Source organism: Apium graveolens, chromosome 5, assembly GCF_009905375.1.
Source record: "Apium graveolens cultivar Ventura chromosome 5, ASM990537v1, whole genome shotgun sequence".
Lineage (NCBI taxonomy): Eukaryota > Viridiplantae > Streptophyta > Magnoliopsida > Apiales > Apiaceae > Apium > Apium graveolens.
Genome location: NC_133651.1, coordinates 158,647,882 through 158,673,251, shown reverse-complemented (window position 1 = coordinate 158,673,251; position 25,370 = coordinate 158,647,882). Strand labels below are relative to the sequence as shown.

Genomic DNA, 25,370 nt, shown 5'->3' with positions numbered 1-25,370 from the left:
CCACTCCTTCCCTCATTAACCTTTGTGCCCTTGGTAACTCTTCATCCTCTAGTGCCACCCTCGCGGCCATTCTTGCTCTGGTAGTCGCCCTGACTACGGTCATTAATTCCTCAACGGTCCTCTCTTCATTCTCGTCAGGATCCTCCACGAGATCCTCCTCGGCAACAATCCCTTCTGGGATAACATCCTCAACAGCAACATTCTCAATATGAATCTCATCCGGTCCCTCGTTAGGGTACTCTATCAGATTCACAATTTGATCTCCAACATGTAATAAAACATCCTCATGCTGATGCTCCTGAACCTCAGGGTTCGGTGCCCTGCTGCCCTATACGAGAACGAACTATATTACTATCATAATATTTATAAGGGTTCCCGTAAGGGTTTTAACTGTCAGTACTACGTTAAGTAGTCCGACCATGAAATTGGCAAGAGTTCTTATTATTTGAGTGAACTTATTATCTTAACGTCACATCATCTCTGAGGTTTATAACGCTTAGCTCTGATACCATTTCTGTAACACCCCCAAATCCGGGGTCGGGGATCCGGGTTGTCACGAGTTCCATTTCCCTTAATAACACCCAATCTTAATAAACAATCAACTACTCTGTACTGTGACCCCACAATATACACACACCACAAGTTATAGTCTCAGAGATGAATACCCAAAAATAACACAAGTCCTTATATTCCACAATTATAAACCGTTACACCTTAAAAGGGTTTCTGAATAATTTTACATTTCTTTGCCATTATTACAATTCATAAATATACATAAGTCTGATTCATCAATAGTTGAAAACCTAGCCTATTGGTAGCTCCTACCTCAGCTACGGCGGCATCAACGCTTCCAGAAAACTGCGGAACATTTTCTAACCGCTTGCGAATTGGAAGCTTGGTCCTGTTCATCTTGTCTATCTGATGTTGTTTGATGAAAGAAGAAACCAAGGGTGAGCAACAAGCCCACCAAAATAATATGTATAATGATTAACAATATATGAGCATTCTCATAGTACTCATGAAAGTCTTGGTCAAGAAGAAATGAACCAAGTTGATATCTTAACGCGACCAAGTCGCAAAATATTCAGTATATATACATATATACTTTTCACAATATTTGAAATCCTCTGACATGTATAATATACACAGAGTTCCGGTTTATAACTGTATAAAAATATCGTTGCAAGGTGATCTCATATATCTAACCTTGTCTCAACGTTTTCCTGAAACCTTTGTCATTCATAAGACAATTATTAACTAGATATAAGTTTAAAAGATGAAGTTACAAGATACTCCAATATACTTATATCTTTTCCGAATACTACTTGAACTACCACCGTTCAATGTATAAATAGTTCATCGCATAGATTAAGCTACAAGATAAAACTTGTATAGAATCAATCTTTAAAATATCATAAAATGAAGTTACGAGATACTTCATTTGATTGCAAACATCATTTTGAAAAATGTTCCCTGCCAACACTCCACAATCGCCCAACCGTAGCCTTCCTATCGAAGTGCTCTGGGTAGTGTTGCAGAAATATCCAATTGGATGATGAACTCATTACGGGAGTTTTGTCGCGCCAGGAAGACCACTTACGATGATCAGTCACAGTAGTACAACCCCACCATTTTCTACATGTAGAGGAGAACCTGTCGGATTTCCTTGTCAACCGAACACTGGACTCCTAAGGAATGGACCGTCTTAGCGGAACTTCCAGGCCATTTGGGCCAATATAATTAGGCTGGGCCGATGCCACTCGACCACTTACGCCAATCCTAGTTCAGATGAAATCCATGACTCTGAAACGTAAGGCTCGTCCCCACTTTCCCCAAGTAGAAACTTGTTGATACGGCTCCACCAAGAAGTCGTATCTAGTTGGAAAGGAAAACTCACCGATATTTCTCAGGCGATGCCTGTTAATGGATTAACTTGTTCCAAGAATTTTACTTCCCGAGTATTGGGTAAATAATCAAAAACTCTTTTATCAAGACAGCAACCTTGTTGCGAATATGAAACATACCACAGAGTCGGATCCCTCAGGTTTTGAGCGAGTATTTAAATCCCCTTCGAAAGGAGGATCTTAAATATAAAAAAAATGAGTTTTGGGATCCGCTCTAACTTTTAAAATCATTTTGAAGAATCGCAAAACATTTTTAAGAATGTTTGGAATGATGCTGATTTAATAAAATAAATCAGTCCCAATATATTAGAAAATATCTGAATATTATTATTTAAATAATATTCCCGTAAAGAATAATCTTTATAAAAATAATTGAAGTAAAAGTTGTAAAACTTATACTTGAAATGAATATTGAATAACCAAAGATATACTTATACGAAAGTACTATCTTTATTTGAATAATCAAAAGTAAGTTTGATTATCGACATATTATTCTTTAATAAAATAAAGAATAATAATTAGTAAATAATCAGAGTCATAAGTCCTCGAAAGAATATTCAAAATAATATTCAATAATAAAATAAACGGGGTCATAAGCCCTCGAATGAATATTCAAAATAATATTCAATAATAAAATAAACGGGGTCATAAGCCCTCGAATGAATATTCAAAATAATATTCATTAATAAAATAAAGCTATCGAATAAACCTTATTCGATTCATAGTTTTGAAAACTATTCATATATATATAAATATATATATATATTATATTCGGGAGCCTCGACTCCCGGTTTTTGAAAAAGTTCACCTTTGGGTCCCCTAAACTAAGGGTATATGCAAATTACCGATTATCTCTAGCATAGGTATTATCAACTGAATCAACAGATATATGTATCAAGAATACGAAACAGGCATGCATATATACCATATCACATGCTACAATATATCGCAAGAATTTGCTAAATAACCATTATGCATCTATCACAAGATAATGCATGTACAAATGTATACATCACAACAACAGTATAACGGATAGAAAACTTGCCTGAGCGACGGGGGGTTACAAATGGCTTGGGACGAGTCTGGTAACCTATAAACAACATATAAGTTGGAATTAAACCAAAGTCACTTATAGATCTATACTTTAACCAATTTAGACTTTAACGCTCGCTTTGCGCTTAATGATTCTCTTAAGTCGCTGGAGTACCCTCGGCTCCACCATTTTAATAAATTAACCACTACGAGTTTTAAGGCGATTCTTTCGCGAGTGTCTTACCAACTGTCTAACACACTTTACATAAATGTTTCATACTCCAATTAGTCCTTTTAGGTCTTTAACCTATGTTTCAAAGTAAGGCGAGGGGTAATGATTCGTTCGCGAAACGTCGTTACTTAAAACGGCCGTTTCTCCTAAACCGTACATCGAAATCAAACGAACTACATATCAAAACGAAACTCGTAACATGAACTATATAATCATGGCAATGGTCAAAACCTAGCAGTGAGTTCACGGGTCCTAATGTTAAGAACAAAAACAGCCTAAAGTAAATCGGACATTACGACGGCTATGTTTACGTGATTATCCAAATTTAAACCACTTCAAAACAACCCACAATCAATCCACAATCACAACCCAATCAAAATTCCATCCATAAATCACCATAACAGCCCCAACAACTCCATATTATCAATTTATACTATTCTTAAACTTGAATTTAAACTACACTTAAGTTCATTAATCAACAATCCAAGAACTACCACTCCAAAAACTTCACCAAATCAACTAATCTCTACATTTACAACTAGCAAGCCTCTCATGAATTATAACAACAAAACTAAACCTAATTACTCAAATAAAGTTAGGGTTTGGAGGGGTTATACCTTCCTTGGAGAGTGGATAATCAAGTGAATAGCTTGGAATCACCCTTAAAGTCCTTATTCAAGCTTAATCTAAACAAAACTTCAAGAACAAAAAATTTAGTTCTTGAAAAACACTATTCACCATCTTCTTCCATGATTTTTAGGAAGAGATTGTGAATGATTTAAGAGCTCAAACTTATAGGATATCCATAACTATGCATAAGGAGTCTTAGATAATTACCTTGCAATTTAACAAAGCTTGGAACTAGGTTTTTGATTTTTCTTTCTTTGGAAAAGAAGAAAAGCCGAGAGCTTGATGAAGAATGGGGAGAAAATTTTGTGTTTTTGGTGAAAATGAATTGTTGGCTTGGTTGGTTGACATTTTGATTTGTTTTGTTACCTTTTTACCATGGTAATTTTTGTGTGGTTCTAATTCAACCAACAACACACTTGCTTAGTCATGCTTATGTCACCATGTGATGTCACCCTCCCTCCTTTGTCCTCTTCTCATTGGTTTGATGACATCATCCCCACTAATCTCTTTGATTAGCTTTTAATTATTTGGCTAATGACCGCTGATCTGTTATACGGTTCGCTTAACTTTCGTTTTCGTTTATCGTTTGAGGGATCATACCCGGGATCTTATTACTTAGGTTCCATTAACCTTTCTCAATACATTATATTCCTTTTTATGATCCTCTATTAAAATCCTTGAATTTAAATCATTTTTATCCTGTTACCTTATACTCAATTCTTTCGATATTTGGTGGATTTTCGGGAAAAATCAAAAGGTTCAAATTTGGATTCTGACGATCTTTACATACACTTATATATCATATAGAGTACCCATAAAATCTCAGAATATCCATAAAAGAACCCCTACATAGTGTGGCATGAAAAGTTTTCTTAATCAGCATAATCAGCAAAACACTATTCATAAGGGTTTCAAAAATTCCAAAAATTGGGGTTATTACATGATAACAAGCTAACAATGTAGATACACCAAATTCATTTTCGTCAGTAACAAGTTAACTACATAGCTAAATTACAACACTACAATCACTATGGATGGCAATCGGGTGCAATCACTATGGATTGCACCTTAATTTGCACAAATTCTGGTGAAAAATTACTAGGATCTGATTTGAGCAAAGTGCTCATAAATTTGACGATATTGAAATTTTTGGGGTTGAATTAGAGGGTTTAGAGAAAACAATGGATCATAGCTTTGTGAATAAAATTGTTAGTGAAATAATGCAACAATCTTAACCTTTAGTTACTTGTATTGAACATGCTTGCTAAAAACATATTTTAACGACTTTAATGCAATAGTTTGTAAAAAGTTTAATTTTTTACTACTAATATTAGTAATATATTATATTATATATTATATTACTACTTATAAAATATAAAATATTATTTATATATTAACACAGATTTCGGATCGGGTTCGGGTCGGAACGGAACGGGTTTCGGGTCAGGTTCGGAACGGTATGCCTTAAATCCAAACCCGACACGAAAATGATTCGATTTTAAAAATCAAACCCGAATCCAAACCCGAAATATTCGGGTTGGGTAAAACCCGATATGATCGGTGTGGACCGGGTATTCATCGGTTCGGTACAAATTACCTTCCCTAACCATCACAAATCGTGAATATTACACGCACTTCAACATCTCAAAATTTTGAAGTTATACTGGAACATGACTTGTGTCTCGTACGGGTTTTCATGCTAGTTAAAGATAAGTGCTGATCATCAAATCGCAAAAATCACTGGTACTGTTCCATACCAAACATCTCTAGAGGCTTAAACTATTAACTCTCAAGTACTCCAAGCCCTCTCCAGTCTGGTAAACAATTATAGCCGTCTCTCAGAATGGGTTACCACTTCAATGTTGACCCTCGTCAACCGTCAAATCAACTTGTTCAACAATTTGACAGACAGCCACAACCGTCTCCCAAAAGGGCGCACCACTTCAACGTTGACCCTCTGTCAACTTTTAAATCAAATCTCTACTCAATTTGACATGCCCACGTATGTCGACATCCTACTTTCTGCCATTACTACCGTCAACATCGGTAGCCTCATCACGTCCCCTCGCACATGTGCCTCGTGTAAATACTCAAGAAAGCAACAAGTATAACGAAGTTACTTTTCTCATACATTAGTAACCTCTAATTTGTTTTTCTAGAATTTAGTCTAAATAATCATCTCAACCCAAAAATAATCATGGAGATCCAATTTTAATTGGGCATTCTCTTAATGAAATTTAAAGAAAGGAAGCCCACGAAGATCCAGAGGTTTATCAGGTGGCATCCTTGAGACTCGCCGATCATGGAAGTTACTGGAACAATTATTGCAAATAAAAGTTCCGTGGGGATTACTTGGAAAAAGAGAAGAAAAAAGAATTGCGTGGATCATCTTCATGGTCAGTTTTGTCCTAGACTAAATGAAAGGTGTCCCTTTAGCCAGCAGAAGGGATAAAGGCTAGAAAGTTACCAGTACGAGTACATTTTACGTGCAGGGTTTACATACATGTGTGTGTAAAAAGTAGACCAAAGAGGTGCGTGCTGGAGTGCATGCAAAAGCTCGAGGCTCTTGTAAATAAATGTTCCGTGTTGTTGGGAATTGAATTCCTTTCTCGAGAGAGAAAATTTTGACGTCTCCAGAATCTGAACCACATGAGAGTCCCAAATAGTTTTTTTCTAAAATATACAGGCCCAGGTCCTTGATTTCCACCTCCAACTCCTCCTCCTCCTCCTCTTAATAATACATATATATATATATATATATATATTCTCGTCTGTTACGCTTAAGGAATCCTTCTATCTATATCTACATATCTTTCATTACCAGATTCACACTTCTCTCTTCATTTACACAATCTCATCCCCTGCCCTGCCTTTTCATCACACCAAATATATGATGATATAGATATATCAGTACTCCTCTCAACCCAAAAATATCCTCCCAACAGGATATCATCTTCATCCCATTTTCTTGGCTTCCTTTATTAAATCTCCACACACACACACAATATGTGTAATCAAAACAAAAGTCGCACAATAAGTGATCATTATTACTTGAATCTCTTATGTCTGCCTCCTCCAACAAAATCACCTATAGAACAAGACAACCATTTTTTACCATCACATATCTTATCCGAGACCAAATCTCTGTTCAAACTCTCCTTTCCTATAGCTATGACAGCTTTAATCCTGTATGCCCGTTCCATAATTTCCATGCTTTTTCTAGGTCATCTGGGTGACACTGAGCTAGCTGCTGGCTCTTTAGCCATGGCTTTTGCCAATATCACTGGCTATTCTGTTCTTTCCGGCCTAGCTCTTGGCATGGAACCACTCTGTACTCAAGCTTTTGGAGCTCAACGTCCTAAGTTATTGTCTCTCACATTACAAAGAACCATATTGTTTCTTTTAGTTTTCTCCATACCCATAACATTTTTATGGCTTAATATTTCACATGTTCTAATTTTGTTACATCAACAACCGAATATCACAGCCTTAGCTAGGACTTATCTTATTTTCGCTATTCCAGATTTATTAACCAACTCGTTTATTCATCCAATCCGGATTTACCTTCGGGCTCAAGGCATCACTCACCCGCTCACGCTAGCATCGCTAGCCGGAACTATTTTACATTTACCTATAAATATTTTGTTAGTGTCACATTTCAAGCTGGGCGTGGCTGGAGTAGCCGCTGCATCGGCGGCTTCCAACTTGCTTGTTGTTGTGACAGTGGTTTGTTACGTGTGGGCCACGGATATACACGTGGCAACTTGGTCAGCCCCGACCCGTGAGTGTTTGACTGGGTGGATGCCGTTGATCCGACTTGCAGCACCGAGTTGTGTTTCGGTTTGTCTTGAGTGGTGGTGGTACGAGATTATGATAGTTTTGTGTGGGCTCCTTGTGGACCCCAGGTCCACCGTGGCATCTATGGGTGTTTTAATACAAACGACATCTTTCATCTATGTTTTCCCTTCTTCACTTAGCTTTGCTGTGTCCACTCGGGTAGGAAATGAACTCGGAGCGAACCATCCAGATAGAGCTCGGGTTTCGGCTTTGGTTTCGATTTTGTTGGGCGGGTTGATGGGCTTGTGTGCCATGTGTTTTGCTATAGCAGTAAAAGATGTATGGGCCCATATGTTTACAAGCGATGCTAATATCTTAAAATTGACATCCACTGTATTACCAATACTAGGATTATGTGAGCTTGGAAATTGCCCACAGACCATCGGTTGTGGAGTGGTTCGGGGAACTGCCCGGCCATCCACCGCGGCCAACGTGAACCTGGGGGCATTTTATCTGGTGGGAATGCCAGTGGCAATTGGTCTGGGGTTTTGGTTGGAGTTGGGATTTTCGGGGCTATGGCTTGGTATGCTTGCTGCACAGTTTTGCTGTGCCGGACTTATGCTTTGTGCTGTTGTGTCCACAAAATGGGATGAGCAGGCAAGGAAAGCACAAGCTCTAACAAGATTGCCTGCCGGAGGTGACAAGGAGCCATTGATATGCATAACGGTGACATGAGCAACATTAACAATTACTAGTACTAGTACTAGATCAGGGTAGGACCCGAGTTGTAATTTTCCAAGGCCGTTTCTTCTTATTTTTTTTATTAAGTTTATCATCCCCTGTAAAATAAATATACTCCTCTTTTTTTTTTGCTAGAAATAAGAAACTTTCTGTCTCGTTCAACTTCTCTTTGGAGAAGTTAAAATGACCGATAAGATCATGTTTACTGTTAGACGTGGTTCCTGTGGGGTGCGAGAGTGTGGCAATATTGCTTGGCCAACCAAAATTTAAAAAGAGCACTATTCACTTGTCCGGGTAATAGGAGAATTGCCTCATTTTACCATGTGATTTATAATACACAGATTTATTATAATATTTATAATTTTGTAATTATATTATTTTATAAAAATAAATTATAATAATTAATAAATATATATTACTGAGATTCACAAAGTTAAAATATTTACGTATTATTTTTTATGTATTATGTTATTGGAAGATTCAAAATTTAGATAGTTAAAATCTTAAAAAGTCCTCCTCTTAAAGCCTATAGGTCGCTTGGTTGCGCGGCTGCAGAAATATAGATACGAATAACATATTTCAGATACAAATAATATCTGGTTTTCACCCAAACGAATTTAGATATTGGATATATGATTTTGTGGATTTTTTTAGTATTGACGATTATTCGAGATTTTTTTTTCCAGTTCAAAATAAATAAAATTGTGAATGCCATGCTAATTTATTTATCTTTGAATCTAATTTTATTATCTTTGAAATTTTAAAATCAAACAATATCTTTTACAAATATACAATATTTTTACGTTTATATAAAATTTCTATATATATATATATATATATATATTATTGAATATATGCACGCACAAACACTGTAAGCATGAATACACAATTATATAAAATTTGTATAAATGTCTTAGTTATAAATATTTTTTTCCGGAAATGATCAAATATTGAATATATATATATATATATATATGTTTTTTTTGGATTTTTTTGACTGCCTTGCTCTATTGACGATTATTCAAAACAATAATCCCTCCGTCCCATTGAGTTATATACATTTGATTTTGGCACGAAGGTTAAGAAAATGTATAATGTGATGAGAAAAAATATTTATTTTCCAGTTCAGAAAATAAAATTGTGAATGCCATACTAATTTAATTAATCTTTCGATCTAATTTTTTTTATCTTTGAAATGTTAAACGCGGATGATATTCTTTTACATGTATATAATATTTTAAAATTTATATAAAATTTGTATAAATATATATTATTTAATGAATACAACCACAAATACTATAAACATGAATATATAATTATATAAAATTTGTAAAAATGTATAAGTTATATATAATTATCCATTCCGTATTTAGATATATTTAATATTTGTTTTATTTCAAATATGAGTAATAATAGTTTTTCTTAGATTCGAATGCATATATTTCAGACGTATATTATATTTATACATATTATTCATGCAAAGTATGGTCCTACCGAAAGAGATTAGAACGAAGTTGAGTGTGATTAAATATTTCAAAATGGATTATAATTGAAAGAATGTTAAGTTTGATACTTGATTTAATATTTTTAAATTATATATTCATTTTAGCTTTTCATGTTGCGATACTAAAATTTAAATAACTTAAATTAATTTTGAAAGTGTTTGGTTTCTCGCTAATGGAGGACGAAAAAATTGAGTGCTATTAAAAATATCACTTCAGATTATAATTGAAAGAATTCGTGGTCATGTCAAATATGTGATTTAATATTTTTATATAAACTATGTTTGTTTTAGTTCTTATTTGGAAATAGTTAACAAATTTTATACGAAGGTGTTACCCATCGACCAAATAACATTATATTTCGCTCATAATAGTATAGCTATAAATTTGTGCATTTTATCATTTTTAATTTTATTGTTTATATAATATATAAATTTTTATTATAGAAAAGAAATTAAAAAATGTAATAAAATACAATGTAGTAAATATGTATTATTGAAAGTAATGATACAATTTTTTTTACATGATTTTATTGACGGATTCAATCTTAAAACAGTTAAAAATTTTACAATTTTAAATTTGACGATTTTGAGATATCTTTTATATTGAATTTAACGATCCCTATAGTATTCTGTATAAATTTAATAATTGTATTAGATATTTGTACTATATATTATTAAATCAAAACATTAATGCAAGAATTTGATAACATGGTACCCATATCTTAATACTTAGTAATAGATAATAATTGTATTAGGTATTTGATAAGGGTTGGCTCAGTTGGTTAAAAAGAGGAAAACTATCATCTTGGTCACGGGTTCGAATCTCACGGGAAGGAGAATTTATAATTATAACTCCTGAGTCAGAGACTGTCGCTTAAATGCGGTTATCTTGGTTCACGTGGTTTGCAGGGTATTGCGTGAGCCCGTAAGGTTTACCCAGTGTGCACCCGAAGGGTAGGGGCTGTAGGTTACCTACGATAAAAAAATATATCTTAACATTTATACTTTGTACTTTTAATTTATATTTAAAATTTTAGTGAGTCGAGACTATTGGTGTTTGAGAGAGAGAGAGAAAACTGAGAGAGAGTGAGAAAGGTACTCATGCTCGCTATGTACTGCGCTATGTATGAGCCGTACAGGAGTCATTTTATAATTATTTTATTTGATTATTTTTATGTGTGTTTTTTAATTGTAAAAAAGTTGTTATTTTTAGATGGTACGAAGGTTGTTATTTTTAGAAGGTGTGAACCAACCAACCAAATTATCCCCTTGTTTGCTTATAATAATATAGTATAGATATAGAAAAAGTAGTATGTACGGTCGCAAGTACCAAATGTCTGGGCCAGAGTCCTTACTAGTTAATTCGTAGTTCGTTGTGTAATACTCCCTCCGTACCTAAAAAATTTTCCCACTTTTCTTTTTAGGTAAATCAAATTACTTTTCCCACTTTCTATTTTTAACATAAAAGTAAAAAAATAATACATTAAAAATATAAACAAATCATATCTTAATATTCTAAAATATTCCCCCCACTTACTTATCTATACCCATTCTCTCACCACCGACTCTTATTCTTCTCTTTTCCCTCCCTTCTCTCTGCCGCCATCAAAACCCTAATTTCTCTTCTTTACTAAATATGAGTGTTCATTATGGTTTTTCCGATTTCGATGATGAATCTATAAATATGTACGAGTGCTCCGATCCCAATCACTGTGATAAAGATGATTTATGTGATGGGCAACACAGTTACAGTCGAGAAGATATTCGATTGAGATGTGGTCCAAATAGTTTTGAGGAATCGGTGGCGAAATCAGATGAGACGGTGGCGAAATCAGATGAAAACCCTAAATCGCTGTTGCGTGCAAGTGAGATTGAAGTCCCCTTGGATCAAAACGATGTTCCTCCATCCCATCTTTCCTCAGATCCAGTGGTTGCTCCGGATCCGTCGAGCGACAACTTGGATGTTGAGGCCGATTCAGAAGATCCATGCTCTCGGTCCTAATCGTTTATTCGATTGTTGTTGTAAGGAATTGTTTTACTTCGACTATTGTTATTTATTCGGTTAAATTAATTGTAATGAATCCCTATTTATTTGATTGTTTATGTCCTTATCGGCTTCGATTGTTGTTTTAGTGTATTCGAATGATGCCCTGTGATTATTTGAGTGTATTCGATTGTAAGGAATTGGTACTGTGGTTTAGTGTTAAACCCTCTGTGATGTTTTTGTTAATTAGTGTACTTTTACCAGTTATTTGTTATGATTTATTCGGTTCAGACACTTTTAATGATGCCCTGTGATTATTTGATTGTATTCGATTGTAAGGAATTGGTGCTGTGATGTTATAATGACTTGGTATATTTGATTGTTAAGCCATCTGTGATTGTAATTACTTGGTGTTGTGATTTAGTATATGTGATCGATGGTGATAGTTCTTGTTGCTGAGGCAAATTACTACCCTTATATGCCATGAGCAACCAAATTACTGGTGGCTTGTGTGTGCTTAGTGGTCGTGGTTGTTGCCGATGATGCTTGAGGACATTCTGAGATCAAATATATATACATACATGTTGTGCTTAAAACTAAGCTTACTTTTAATACAACCACTGCTTAAAACTAAGCTTACTTGTAGCACTAATACTGCAAAATAATGCTTACATGTCCCCAATTAATCTGTTGAACTTGATGCTCTGTTTGGTCCATGTATATGATTCCATGCCTCATGAACAGCTCACATTGGTGCAATGACTTGCACTGGTAGCTTACCCCCAGCTGCTAATTTTTTCTTGTTAACATGAGGCACAAGGTAATCATTCGAGCCTTTTACTTTCAGCACTTCATAAAAGATTGAATGTTTGATGTACTACATCCACCATATCATCGACATCTTTTGGCATTTTCTTGTGCATTAAAGATTGAATGCTTCTAAAAAACCCAAGTCCAAAATATTTAAATCTGGATTGTTTGGAGGTTGTTGCACCAGAATGAATGTAAAGTCCCCTTGTTGATAAACTTGTTGCCACTGTGGGTATTCTTGGCATTTGTGTGTCTATGTGTTGTCTTGCTGTATGTATATAGTTTTATGACCTTCACTTGCTGGCTATTTCTGCATGATTGTTGGTATAATATCATTGATTAACATGTTCCTTATTTCCTTTTTCCCCACTGATTCAACTATCTTGGTGATAACTGTCCCCTTTGCTCTGTATTTGGATGCCCTCTTGGCTGGTTCTTGGTAAGTGAATGGGAGATGCCTATCTTCCCATCAAAGGTACACTCATTTTCTGTATTAAATCTTGGTCTTGCTACAGCTGTTGTGAACATAACTTTAGGTATAAATTTGCTTGACTTGGCTGCCCTGTATTTGCCTTTTTCATTTCTTTCCAGGTAAACCCTCTATGATTTTTTGCTTAGATAAAACCACTTATCATCAATGTGTATGAAGTTGTACATGGGATAATATTGTCTCTTTATTGTTGGTGTGTCTCCCATTAGCAAATTTAGAACTCATTCAACCCTTTGAAATATATTTGCCTCTTTCAAAGCAGGATATAAAGGGTTTGTGTGAGGTTTAATAGGTCCCCTCTTTATCATTCTGTTTGCTATAGTTGAAGATACTTTCAGTTGTACTTCCAAGTCTCTTATGCACGCTCTGTCACCCATGTTTATCTCAGTTATTGCATTAGGTTACACTTGCATTCTTTTTCTCCCTGAGTTATGACCCTTTGTTGACATGTTGTATGGCTCACTTGCTTCCTTTTGCCTCCTTGTAGTGCTCCATATTGTGCTGATCGTTCTCCTTGATATATTGAACAGATATGCCACTTCTTGAACTGCACCATGCTTCAGTTTTCCCTCTGTCTGATTATTCAGAAGCCACATTACTACTTGCATCCTTGAATCACAGCTGAGCTTTGCCCTCCTTCTGTGATGATGATTTTCCAGTTCTTCTGTGTCTTCTTCTGCTGGTTCATTCAAATCAAAAGGGAAAGCATAACTCATTTCTGAACAGAGGGGGGTAAAGAAATGATGCAATCTGATGTTTCTTTTCCAATTTATACTTGTAAATTTTGATTGTAATATGTGTGCATGTAATGTTGCAATCTGATTGGTTGTTAGCACTTGTAATCTCTCCATTTTATGTAAAATATTTATCTTAGCCACTTGCTTTCTTGATTAGGCGGGAATATTTGTTGATGTTTCCCACTGTTTTTTGAATTTTTTCATGTAAAACAATTGTTTAAGCCACTTCTATTTTTTAATTAGCACTCAATGATTATTTCTTAAAACATGTGTCATTCACAATATGGGCAATGTATTAAGGTACAGAGGGAGTACTGGATAGATGAAAAATACTTTATACAACATTATTATATCTTATATATACGTAGTGTAAGGGAGTTTTGGTGTTACCGTTTTGTTCGTTATGGATAAATAAGTAATTTACTTGAAAAAGGTTAAACGTAAAATTATTAAATTGAAATCACTTTGAAAAAAAAACTAATACAATATTCAAAAATTTTATAAAAAAATAAAATTTGGTAAAATATAGACCATATTTATTTCATTTATTTTATAATTCTATTAAAATATTTCATAATCCGCATAAATAAACACAATAAGTAATTAATTAAGAAGTTGTACTATAATTACATATTATATATAATATTAAATGATATCATTTTCTTAAAAATCCGGAATCGGTAAGTTCGATTTAAAATATTTTTGAATAGATAATTTTATATTTTATCTTAACACCTTTAGATTATATTTAGGTATGAATATTATATGTGTTTTGTTACAAATACGACAAAATACAAACCCAATTTTTGATCAGGCACCACAAAATTAAGAAAATAAAATATATTAATAAAAATGAAATAACTATATAAACATATTATGTGATATGATTGAATATTATCTTTAAAAATTTATAATATGAAAAATACATATAACTAAAAAATTAAATAAAATTATAATATATATATTACATAAATAGTAATTGAATAATTTGGTTAAAGTAATTTTTTAAGTAGTTAAACATAAGACATACACTAGAGACATAGAATAGACAATACAACCTATGAAAACAAAGAAAATATCATTACGACAAAAATAAAATAAAGAAAAAAAAAGTAAAAAAGAATAAATATAGTATTTGACATGTCTGAATATATCAGGTACAATTTAATATTTTTAAAAAATTTAATAAAAAATAAAATACTAACAAATTTGTTAGTATAATTTTTTCCAAAATATATTTTGAAAAAAAATAATTATTTCATAAAGTAGGATTAATTTAGTTTAATTATAATAATAAATCAATAAAATACAGTATTTTTTAGAAAAATATTAGATCATGAAAATTAAATAAATTAAAAATGCTCATGCAAAAAGATATTTGTAAATTTTTTCGTGCATTGCACCGGTATAAAACTAGTTTTTTTAACTGAGTGATATAACATGGTCTCTAGTTTTTTCTTCTAAAAATCGAAAATTGGTTTGATAATTCATATTTAATATAAGTCCAGGAAAAATTCAATAAGAAGAGCCCATGAGCCCAGAGTCCAGAATACAATAAGAAAAGTACATCTGGACACGTGCCCACATCTCAACCGTCCAAATTGCTGAAATCTGGAACCTTCCAACGGTCCGGATCCGGGGACACGTTGACCCATCACAGACGTCCCCATGTCCCATGGTCTAGAATATTCCAATGACCCAGATTTAAGGTACAAACTCCCAAACCTTAATGGTAAGCTTGTCTAAACCTCCCCAAAAGATGTCTTAGGGGTGACTAATTTTATTAACTACATATACACACACCGCACTATATGAATAATTCATATCCTATCCTTCTTCGCCAAAATCTTATCTTATTCTCATGTCTGAGATGTCGCGGGGACGCCACCCCTCTCCGATTCTGTTTTGCAGGATCCCAACATACAATTTATCTCCTTACACCCCCATACCTGCACAATGAAAGCTGAGTCTGGATAGAGAAAGGAGTGGACCCCGAAAAAGGATCAGAGTTATCATTGGCGCTAGCAGGAAGGGTCGAACTTTTTTTCAGTGGTGTGGTTGATTTCAATCTGGTTACTGCGCCTAGGAGACCAGAATCTCTTACCTCAGTAAGATTACCACTTTGATTTATTAGATCTACTTTGTTTAGCATTCATACTTTTAAGGCGTCATTAGTAGATCTAGTTTGACAGTAGTGGTTATTTCGTGAGCAAATACTTGGTTATTACTGTGATTACCACATATTTAGATCTAATCTTACTTGGTTTTTAGCGTAATGACTACAAGAAAAAACAAATTCACCGCTTATGGACCAGTTCCAGTCGCCATCGTTCCACCCAGGGAAGTAAATATTAAGGAGATTGAAGAAGGGCTCCCAATAACCCATACTTCATCTCAAGCACTCCAACCAGGAGATCAAAGATTGAAAATTGAAAAGGTAGCTCACAAATATGCTGAAACTGAAAGGAATATGTCCTAAGTCCAATCATGTATGAGGATTTAGGAATAACTTATCAATAATCTGTTTTGATTTCATTGATATTAATAAAAGACTTGTTTTGTTTTTATTACGGGCTTTATCTATTTAAGTGTTTAAATAAGATATACCATAGTTTAGAGTAAAACTTTTTATGGATTATGATGAGATCATAATAGTGAGACCTAAAAAGATGATAACTCTAAACTTAAATAGTTCCTGGTCATATGATTACTAACTGGTAATTAATAATCCGCAAAGATCGGTGCATACTATGCTTGCTTCATTATGAAGGATGTCTGTTCTCATAGACATTTGTGTGGTGACACTATAGCTAGTATGTAGGTGCTTATTATAGAATAAGTTCACTGAACATGACTCGCACAGCTGAACAACTGATGGAGTTCACTCACGTGTCAGCAGTTGTTCACATAGTGATAGTTGTACAAGTATCCTTAGACTTGAGGTCATCATAGTCATCTTGTGTACACTGAACTATGCTTTGGTTTAGTTCTTAGTCTCCAGGGACAATTATTAGGGCTCTACTGGGTATAGAAATTTGTACACGAAGATAGTGTATGATCAATATAGGATCTACCCCTTCCAGTGAAGGAAGCGAATTTTCAAGGCTGATCCACTTATGCTAGTTCAGGAATCTCTGGCCAGAGTGAATGAAATTAGAAAGGAGTTTCTAATTTGCATAGAACTACGCATAGTAAATGGTAAGCAAGTGATTAAATTAGATAGGCTTGACACGAGATCCATGCCTTGTATTTAATCGGGACATTGTAGGGTAGAAGGAGTTTATTATACGGTAACTATTCACTGAATAGGTTCTTGGTATTCTAAGCAGTGAATTCATATTATCCGGATAGTCGCGATATGCTGAGAAGTATCCCTCACGATGTAGAATAAATGTGATTAATTAATTAATCATATTTAATAAATTAGAGAATTTATATAAATAATGATAAAATAGTTTTATTATTATTTATTTCTACTACCGGCTTAATATTGAACCTATAGGGTCACACCATAAAAAGAGAATAATTTAATGGTGGAGGAATTAATTAATAATGGCTAATAATTATTTATTTATGAAATAAATAATTAATTGGAAAATTTAATAATTGATTAAATGATATTTAATTGATTATAAATTAATTAAGAAAAGTTCTTAATATTATTAATTAAAGGATTTAATTTTTGGAAATTAAATCAAGAGAGAGAATTATTTCTAAAGTGTTTAGAAAAAGGATTAATAATTAAAAGGTATTTTAATTATTAATGAAAATAATAAATGAAATAATAATAATAATATTTATGGGAAAAATTTAGCTGAAAATTTTGCCTATAAATATACTATTATAGACCCTATTTTCATTCGAACCCCAAAAACCCAAAAAGTTTGGAAAACCCAATTCTCTCCACCTCCTTCCTCCTCCTTAACATCGTTTTCTTGGTGGATACTGGTGGAGTGCTTCACACTTGAGGAGCAACTGCTAAGGATCTCTGATCGTTGTCTCCGAATTATTTTAAAGGTTAGATTAGATCCCCCAAATTTTTATTCATGATCTGTATGTTTTTATTTGGATTTTATGTGTGTAAAAGTGTTTGGCATGCCCCCGCTGCGATTAAAATCCAACAATGGTATCAGAGCATAGGTTGTATGCATATAAATCTATGGTAAAAATTTCAGAATTTTATGTGCTTGTATGAATTAATTATGATTTTTACAAGTTATATCATGGATTAATATTGTCTGATGAGAAATCATTTCTCAGAATAATTTTGAATGTTGATCTGGGTTCTACAAGTGTTGTAGATCGTCTGGGTATTTTTTTTCATAATTTTATGACGTATAGATTATTTATTATGAATTTTTGAAGTTCTTGCAATTAAATTCGTAATTAAATAAACTTATATATATATTATTATTTGTTAGTATGTATATATATATATATCTGTACATCTGCATATGCTATTGCTGCTGTCTGTTCTGCACGGAAGCATAGAAGAGGTCAGTTGTCAGGCACGGCAACCGAGAAAGAGAATCTGTCAGGCGGCTGTAGAAAGTAAAAAAAATAAAAATCAAAGGGGTGTCGCGCATTCCGGGAATGCGTTACACCCTGTGGCGCATTCACGGAATGCGTTACACCTTTTAATTGGTTAAAAGGGTTGTAACGCATCACCGGAATGCGTTACAGGGCTTGTAACGCGTTCCTGTAATGCGTTACAGCCCGACTGTTTACATTAAAATTGATTTTCTGGGAGTTTCGTAACTCCGTTTTGGGCGTGCAATATACCGTTGGATTCATTTTTCCGAGACGGATCTAATGGAGTGATCAATTTTAGTTTATATAAAAGTTTTGAACTGTTTATATTTCCGGAAGTGTTTTTAACTGTTTTAACTGCTTTTAAATGCTTCATGTGATACATAGAGATGTATAATGCTTAGACTAATGTGCTAGATGATATAACATGCCTACCTTGATGTTTATTCATGTTTATATATGTGATATATGCTTAGTTTATCATGCGATGATAGACTTAGGTGAACTTAAATGAACATAAGGCGTTTGTTAGACAACCTAGTATAGTGAAATTGTTTCATAACCTTAAGAACAATATTATGAATACAATCACGAGATTCTTGTATTTGTGAAACACGTAATTGAATATGAATTTTCGATATGAGAGAAAGGATGGTTCTGTCAACAACAGATTTCTATCTGTAAGAAAGGGTTATTAAGTGACGCCTCTTGACAATGCTCCACCCGATCTGGGAATCATCTGATTATTGATTATTGATTTGAAATATTTAATTTAAAAGGAATAATCTCTTTATAATATGATTATGATTGTAACATAATATAATCCCTCTAAAATTAAATAATATCAAGTAGTAATTGGCCAATGACACAACGGGCTTGTGTCGGTCATAGCCTTCCAACATGATAGAAAAGTAGTTCTTATTTTTGAATCAATGTCGTTTCGTGCCACAGCCGAGGGCTTTGATTTCGAAATAAGAAATACTTGTCTATTACATAGAGATGTGTACATTGAATAAGAATCTAAAGGTCGTTACGTGTCACAGCCGTGGGCCTTTGGGGACTGATTCAATTGTACGGAATGTTGGGTTAGACTTGACTTAGAATATTGAGTTTGTCGTGCCACAGCCGTGACTCAATTATTCAAGAGGCTAAAGTTTGATTAGGGAATAACATTAGATGTAATTGATAAGAGTTGTCTGCCTATTGAACATTACATGGCGTTTCGTGCCACAGTCGGGATTGTGTAATGGAATGTAGGATCCCTATTCCCACTAGCATTATGAATGCTTAATTTTTCACGTAGGGGGTTGAATAAATTAGATAAACTAGTGGGAGCCACTTATGAATAAAGTCCCGATTCATATAGTGTTTTAAAATGAAATCGAATATTTTCTAAGTGTTGTTATGTGTTTATCATTTACAGATTTACAATATACATTATGTCTTCTGCACTATCACTCAGGAGCATACTGGATGCTCACAAATTGACTGGTCCTAATTATGCTGACTGGCTTCGAAACTTGAGAATTGTTCTCAGGATTGAGAAGCTGGAATACGTGATTGACTCACCTAAGCCTACTGAACCTGCTAGTGATGCACATAATGATGAACATGTTGTGTATCGTAAGTGGATAGATGATGCAAATGTTGCTCAATGCATCATGCTAGCTTCTATGAACATTGAGCTACAGAAGCAACATGAGCATATGGATGCTCACACTATCCTAATGCATCTACAAGAGTTGTATGATGTGACGGGGAGGACAGCTCGATATGAGATATCGAAGGAGCTGTTCGGTTGTAGGATGTCTGAGGGATCATCTGTGAATGACCATGTACTTAAGATGATCAATTTGATTGAACGTCTTGGACAACTTGGTTTTACCATGGATGGGGAGCTGAGCCAAGACTTGGTCTTGCAATCGCTTCCGAGTTCGTTCTCGCAGTTTGTTGTGAACTTTCACATGAATAAGTTGGATGTCAGCCTGCCTGAACTCCACAACATGTTGAAGACTGCGGAATCGAATTTCCCCCCTAAAAAGAGTTCTGTTCTTCTAATTGGTGAAGGTTTCAATCCTAAGAAAAGGAAGAGGAACCCTTCCAAGAAGAAGAAAGTAGGTGAAGAAAAGCCAGTTCCACCAAAAGCTGAAGACCCCAAGAGCAAAGTTGTTTGCTTTCACTGTAACAAGGTGGGGCACTGGAAGAGGAACTGCAAGGTTTACCTTGCAGAATTGAAGAAGAAGAAGGGTAGTGAGACTACCGCTTCTGATTCAGGTATGTTCATGATAGAAGTGAATATGTCATTAAAATCAAAATTCTACTTGGGTATTAGATACCGCCTGTGGTTCTCATATCTGCAATTTGTTGCAGGGACCAAGGAGAAGTAGGACTCTTGAGGAAGAGGAGGTGATTCTACTGATGGGAAATGGAGCAAGAGTTGCTGCTGAAGATGTAGAATTATTTCATTTACATAGGCCTAGGGCAAGACTATTGTTTGAAATAATTGTTATTTTGTTCCCTCGATTGTGAGGAATATTATTCCCATGTTAGACTTGGCTGGATTTTTATTTATTATTGAGAATAATGAATGTTCTATTCTTAGAGATAATATTCTTTATGAACGTGATACTTTAAATAATGGTTTGTATATATGTGACATAATTTACTTCAGATTGAACAAACTAATAAAAGAAAAGGGATGATGAAAATCTCACTTTATAGTGGCATTGCAGTCTCCATTTAGTAGACATGGAGAGAGGACTGCAAATTTGCTAGGAATGGTACACACAGATGTATGTGGACCAATGTCTAAGCAAGCCATGGGTGGATTTTCATACTTCATTACTTTCATAGATGATAGATCTGGATTCGGATATGTGTTTGATAAAACACAAGTCTAAAGCCTTTGAAAAGTTCAAAGAGTATAAGTATGAAGTGGAGAAACAAACCAAACATAGTATTATAATTCTTCGATTAGATCGAGGTGGTGAATACTTTAATGGAGTGTTTCTAGATTATCTCAAAGTAAATGGTATAGTCTCCCAGTGGACTCCTCCAGATTGGTATCTGAAAGGAGAAATCGAACTTTGTTAGACATAGTTCGGTTCATGATGAGCTATGCAAATCTTCCAGTATTCCTATGGGGTTATGCATTGGAAACCTCAGCATATTTACTGAATAAGGTGCCTTCCAAATCTGTTCCTCAAACTCCGTATGAGATATGGAAAGAAAGGAAACCGAGTCTTAAACACGTTAAGATTTATGGATGTCCAGCTTATGTCAAGTAAGTTGACCCAGATAAGCTAGAATATCGATCCGTAAAATGTAGTTTTGTGGGATATCCTAAAGAGACTTTAGGGTATTACTTTTACACCGATCATCGGGTGTTTGTCTCCAGACATGCTACCTTCTTGGAAAAGGAGTTTATCCTTGAAGGAAACAGTGGGAGCAAAATTGAACTTGATGAAGTTCAAGAAGCACAAACTACTACGGATCAAGTGGAAACACCTGTTCTGACTGAACAACCTTTTGTGGAACAGCCCATTCATAGATCAGGGAGAGTGTCTCGCCAACCTGAGAGGTATTATGGCCTTGTCATTTAGAATGACAAAGAGTTGTCGATCATTGATGATGACGACCCTGTAACCTATAATGAGGCTATGAGTAGTGTTGACTCAGAGAAATGGCATAGTGCCATGAAATCCGGAATGGAATCTATGTATACGGTATACGTAAGAATGATTAGATCAGATGGCCAGGTGGAGACCTATAAGGCCAGGCTTGTGGCAAAAGGATTCAAACAAAGGCAATGGATTGACTTTGATGAAACCTTTTACCTGTAGCCCTGTTAAAATCAGTTCGTATTTTGCTTGCGATTGCTGCTTACTACGACTATGAGATATGGCATATAGCCAGATGGTTTTCTTTCCAAGGGAAATAAAAGCCTAGTGTGTAAGCTACTGCGAACCATATGTGGTTTAAAGCAAGCTTCTCGTAGATGGAACATTCATTTTGATGAGACAATCAAAGAGTTTGATTTTATCAAAAACGTAGATGAACCATGCGTCTACAAAAGGGTTAGTGGGAGCGCGGTAACATTTCTTATATTGTATTGAATTAGAGTTGACACACATAACAACATAGCAGACCCACTCACAAAGCTACTTTATGAAAGTCACTTTGATCGTCATAAAGACAAGATGGGTATTAGATACCAGAGTGATTGGCTTTAGTACAAGTGGGAGATTGAAAGGAATATGTCCTAAGTCCAATCATGTATGAGGATTTAGTAATAAATTTTTAATAATCTGTTTTGATTTCATTGATATTAATAAAAGACTTGTTTTGTTTTTATTACGGGCTTTATCTATTTAAGTGTTTAAATAAGATATATCATAGTTTAGAGTAAAGCTTTTTATGGATTATGATGAGATCATAATAGTGAGACCTAAAAAGATGATAACTCTAAACTTAAATAGTTCCTGGTCATAGGATTACTAACTGGTAATTAATAATCCACAAAGATCGGTACATACTATGCTTGCTTCATTATGAAGGATGTCTGTTCTCATAGACATTTGTGTGGTGACACTATAGCTAGTATGTAGGTGCTTATTATAGAATAAGTTCACTGAACATGACTCGCACAGCTGAACAATTGATGAAGTTCACTCACGTGTCAACAGTTGTTCACATAGTGATAGTTGTACAAGTATCCTTAGACTTGAGGTCATCATAGTCATCTTGTGTACACTGAACTATGCTTTGGTTTAGTTCTTAGTCTCCAGGGACAATTATTAGGGCTCTACTGGGTATAGGAATTTGTACACGAAGATAGTGTATGATCAATATAGGATCTACCCCTTCCAGTGAAGGAAGCGAATGTTCAAGGCTGATCCACTTATGCTAGTTCAGGAATCTCTGGCCAGAGTGAATGAAATTAGAAAGGAGTTTCTAATTTGCATAGAACTACGCATAGTAAATGGTAAGTAAGTGATTAAATTAGATAGGCTTGACACGAGATCCATGCCTTATATTTAATCGGAATATTGTAGGGTAGAAGGAGTTTATTGTACGGTAACTATTCACTGAATAGGTTCTTGGTACTCTAAGCAGTGAATTCATATTATCCGGATAGTCGCGATATGCTGAGAAGTATCCCTCACGATGTAGAATAAATGTGATTAATTAATTAATCATATTTAATAAATTAGAGAATTTATATAAATAATGATAAAATAGTTTTATTATTATTTATTTCAATTACCGGCTTAATATTGAACCTACAGGGTCACACCATAAAAAGAGAATGATTTAATGGTGGAGGAATTAATTAATAATGGCTAATAATTATTTATTTATGAAATAAATAATAATTGGCAAATTTAATAATTGATTAAATGAGATTTAATTGATTATAAATTAATTAAGAAAAGTTCTTAATATTATTAATTAAAGGATTTATTTTTTGGAAATTAAATCAAGAGAGAGAATTATTTCTAAAGTGTTTAGAAAAAGGATTAATAATTAAAAGGTGTTTTAATTATTAATGAGAATAATAAATGGGATAATAACAATAATATTTATGGGAGAATTTCAGCTGAAAATTTTGCCTATAAATATACTATTATAGACCCTATTTTTATTCGAACCCCAAAAACCCAAAAAGTTTGGAAAACCCAATTCTCTCCACCTCCTTCTTCCTCCTTAACATCGTTTTCTTGGTGGATACCGGTGGAGTGCTTCACACTTGAGGAGCAACTGCTAAGGATCTCTGATCGTTATCTCCGAATTATTTTAAAGGTTAGATTCGATCCCTCGAATTTTTATTCATGATCTGTATGCTTTTATTTGGATTTTATGTGTGTAAAAGTGTTTTGCCATGCCCCCGCTGCGATTAAAATCCAACAGAAACCTCTGCAAAACCCCGGGGGAACATGACCCTGAAATAAATCCAAGCTGTCATGAGCTTTTGGAAAGAGAAAAACCATCCATAACCAGAAACCCGTCTTGCATATCAAGAAGAACACTTCAACGAAACCCGTGGCTCGGTCCTGGATCGAATTTCCAAGAACATGAAAGTCCAACTAATGATGCCCGGGAAGAGACTCGAAAGGAAACACTCCGGAACCGAATTTGGAGAGAAGAAGAGGCTAAAGCTAAGGTAGCAACTGAGAAAGGAATCCAAGAAGAATAGGCAAAACTGAAGAGAAAAGCCCATATAATCCATGTTTCTTTAGACTCCGAATTTAAAAAGGAATCAAAGCAGGAACAAATGGCCACCCCTTTCACTAGAAAGCTGGAATCCATTCCCCGGGAAACCGGACCAAAGCATTTCAACTTTGACTCATTTGATGGGCTTGCCGACCCTGAAAAGCACATCAACTATTTCAAAAAAATCTCAAACATCTATGACTATAGTGGCCTTACAAGGTGTCATTTCTTCACATTGACACTGAAAAGAGGAGCTCAAAAATGGTTAAGCAAAATCCCATCCTAGAGTGTAAATTCATGGAAAGACTTTCGGGAGATATTCCTAAAGAGATTCTGGGCTAATCGTATGAATGAATTACAAATGTGTTATTTGGAAACAATTCAACAGAAAAGCAAAGAATCGATCCCCGTGTTCATCAAGAGATTCCAAGACGTTGTCAATCAACTCTCAAGCATGGAAAGAAAAAAGGCTATAAACATCTTCCAGAGGAACCTACACCCAGTATCATGTGAAGATTGTGTCAAAGACCTAATACATAGAGAACCTCAGAGTCTAGCCTCGGCATATTCCCTGGCCTCCAAATTCATAAAGGAAAATGACTTCCTCAAATACATAAAGATGAATCGAACGATCAATGATGATGACGAATCCTTGGAAAGGCGTTGATCCTACAGAAGAGGCAAAAGGTCCAAAGTTGACAGACAATCTAACTACATCCAACACTCCCAGGGAACCCCACATCGGAGTGGTTACACAGGACCTGAGAAGAATAATACAAAACTGAC

The 25,370-nt window shown here is 34.6% G+C and overlaps 1 protein-coding gene across 1 annotated transcript; it reads left to right on the top strand.

Annotated features, from left to right (window-relative positions):
- The first annotated feature begins 6,447 nt into the window (after positions 1-6,447).
- Positions 6,448-8,478, top strand: LOC141661489 (protein DETOXIFICATION 51-like). Its single transcript, XM_074468504.1, has one exon. It carries the CDS (start codon positions 6,805-6,807, stop codon positions 8,308-8,310), a length of 1,506 nt encoding a protein of 501 aa, XP_074324605.1. The 5' UTR covers positions 6,448-6,804; the 3' UTR covers positions 8,311-8,478.
- Positions 8,479-25,370: the final 16,892 nt, after the last annotated feature.

Excerpts from the sequence above, each read along its gene's own strand:
- LOC141661489 (XM_074468504.1), top strand. The coding sequence starts at position 6,805 with ATGTGTAATCAAAACAAAAGTCGCACAATAAGTGATCATTATTACTTG.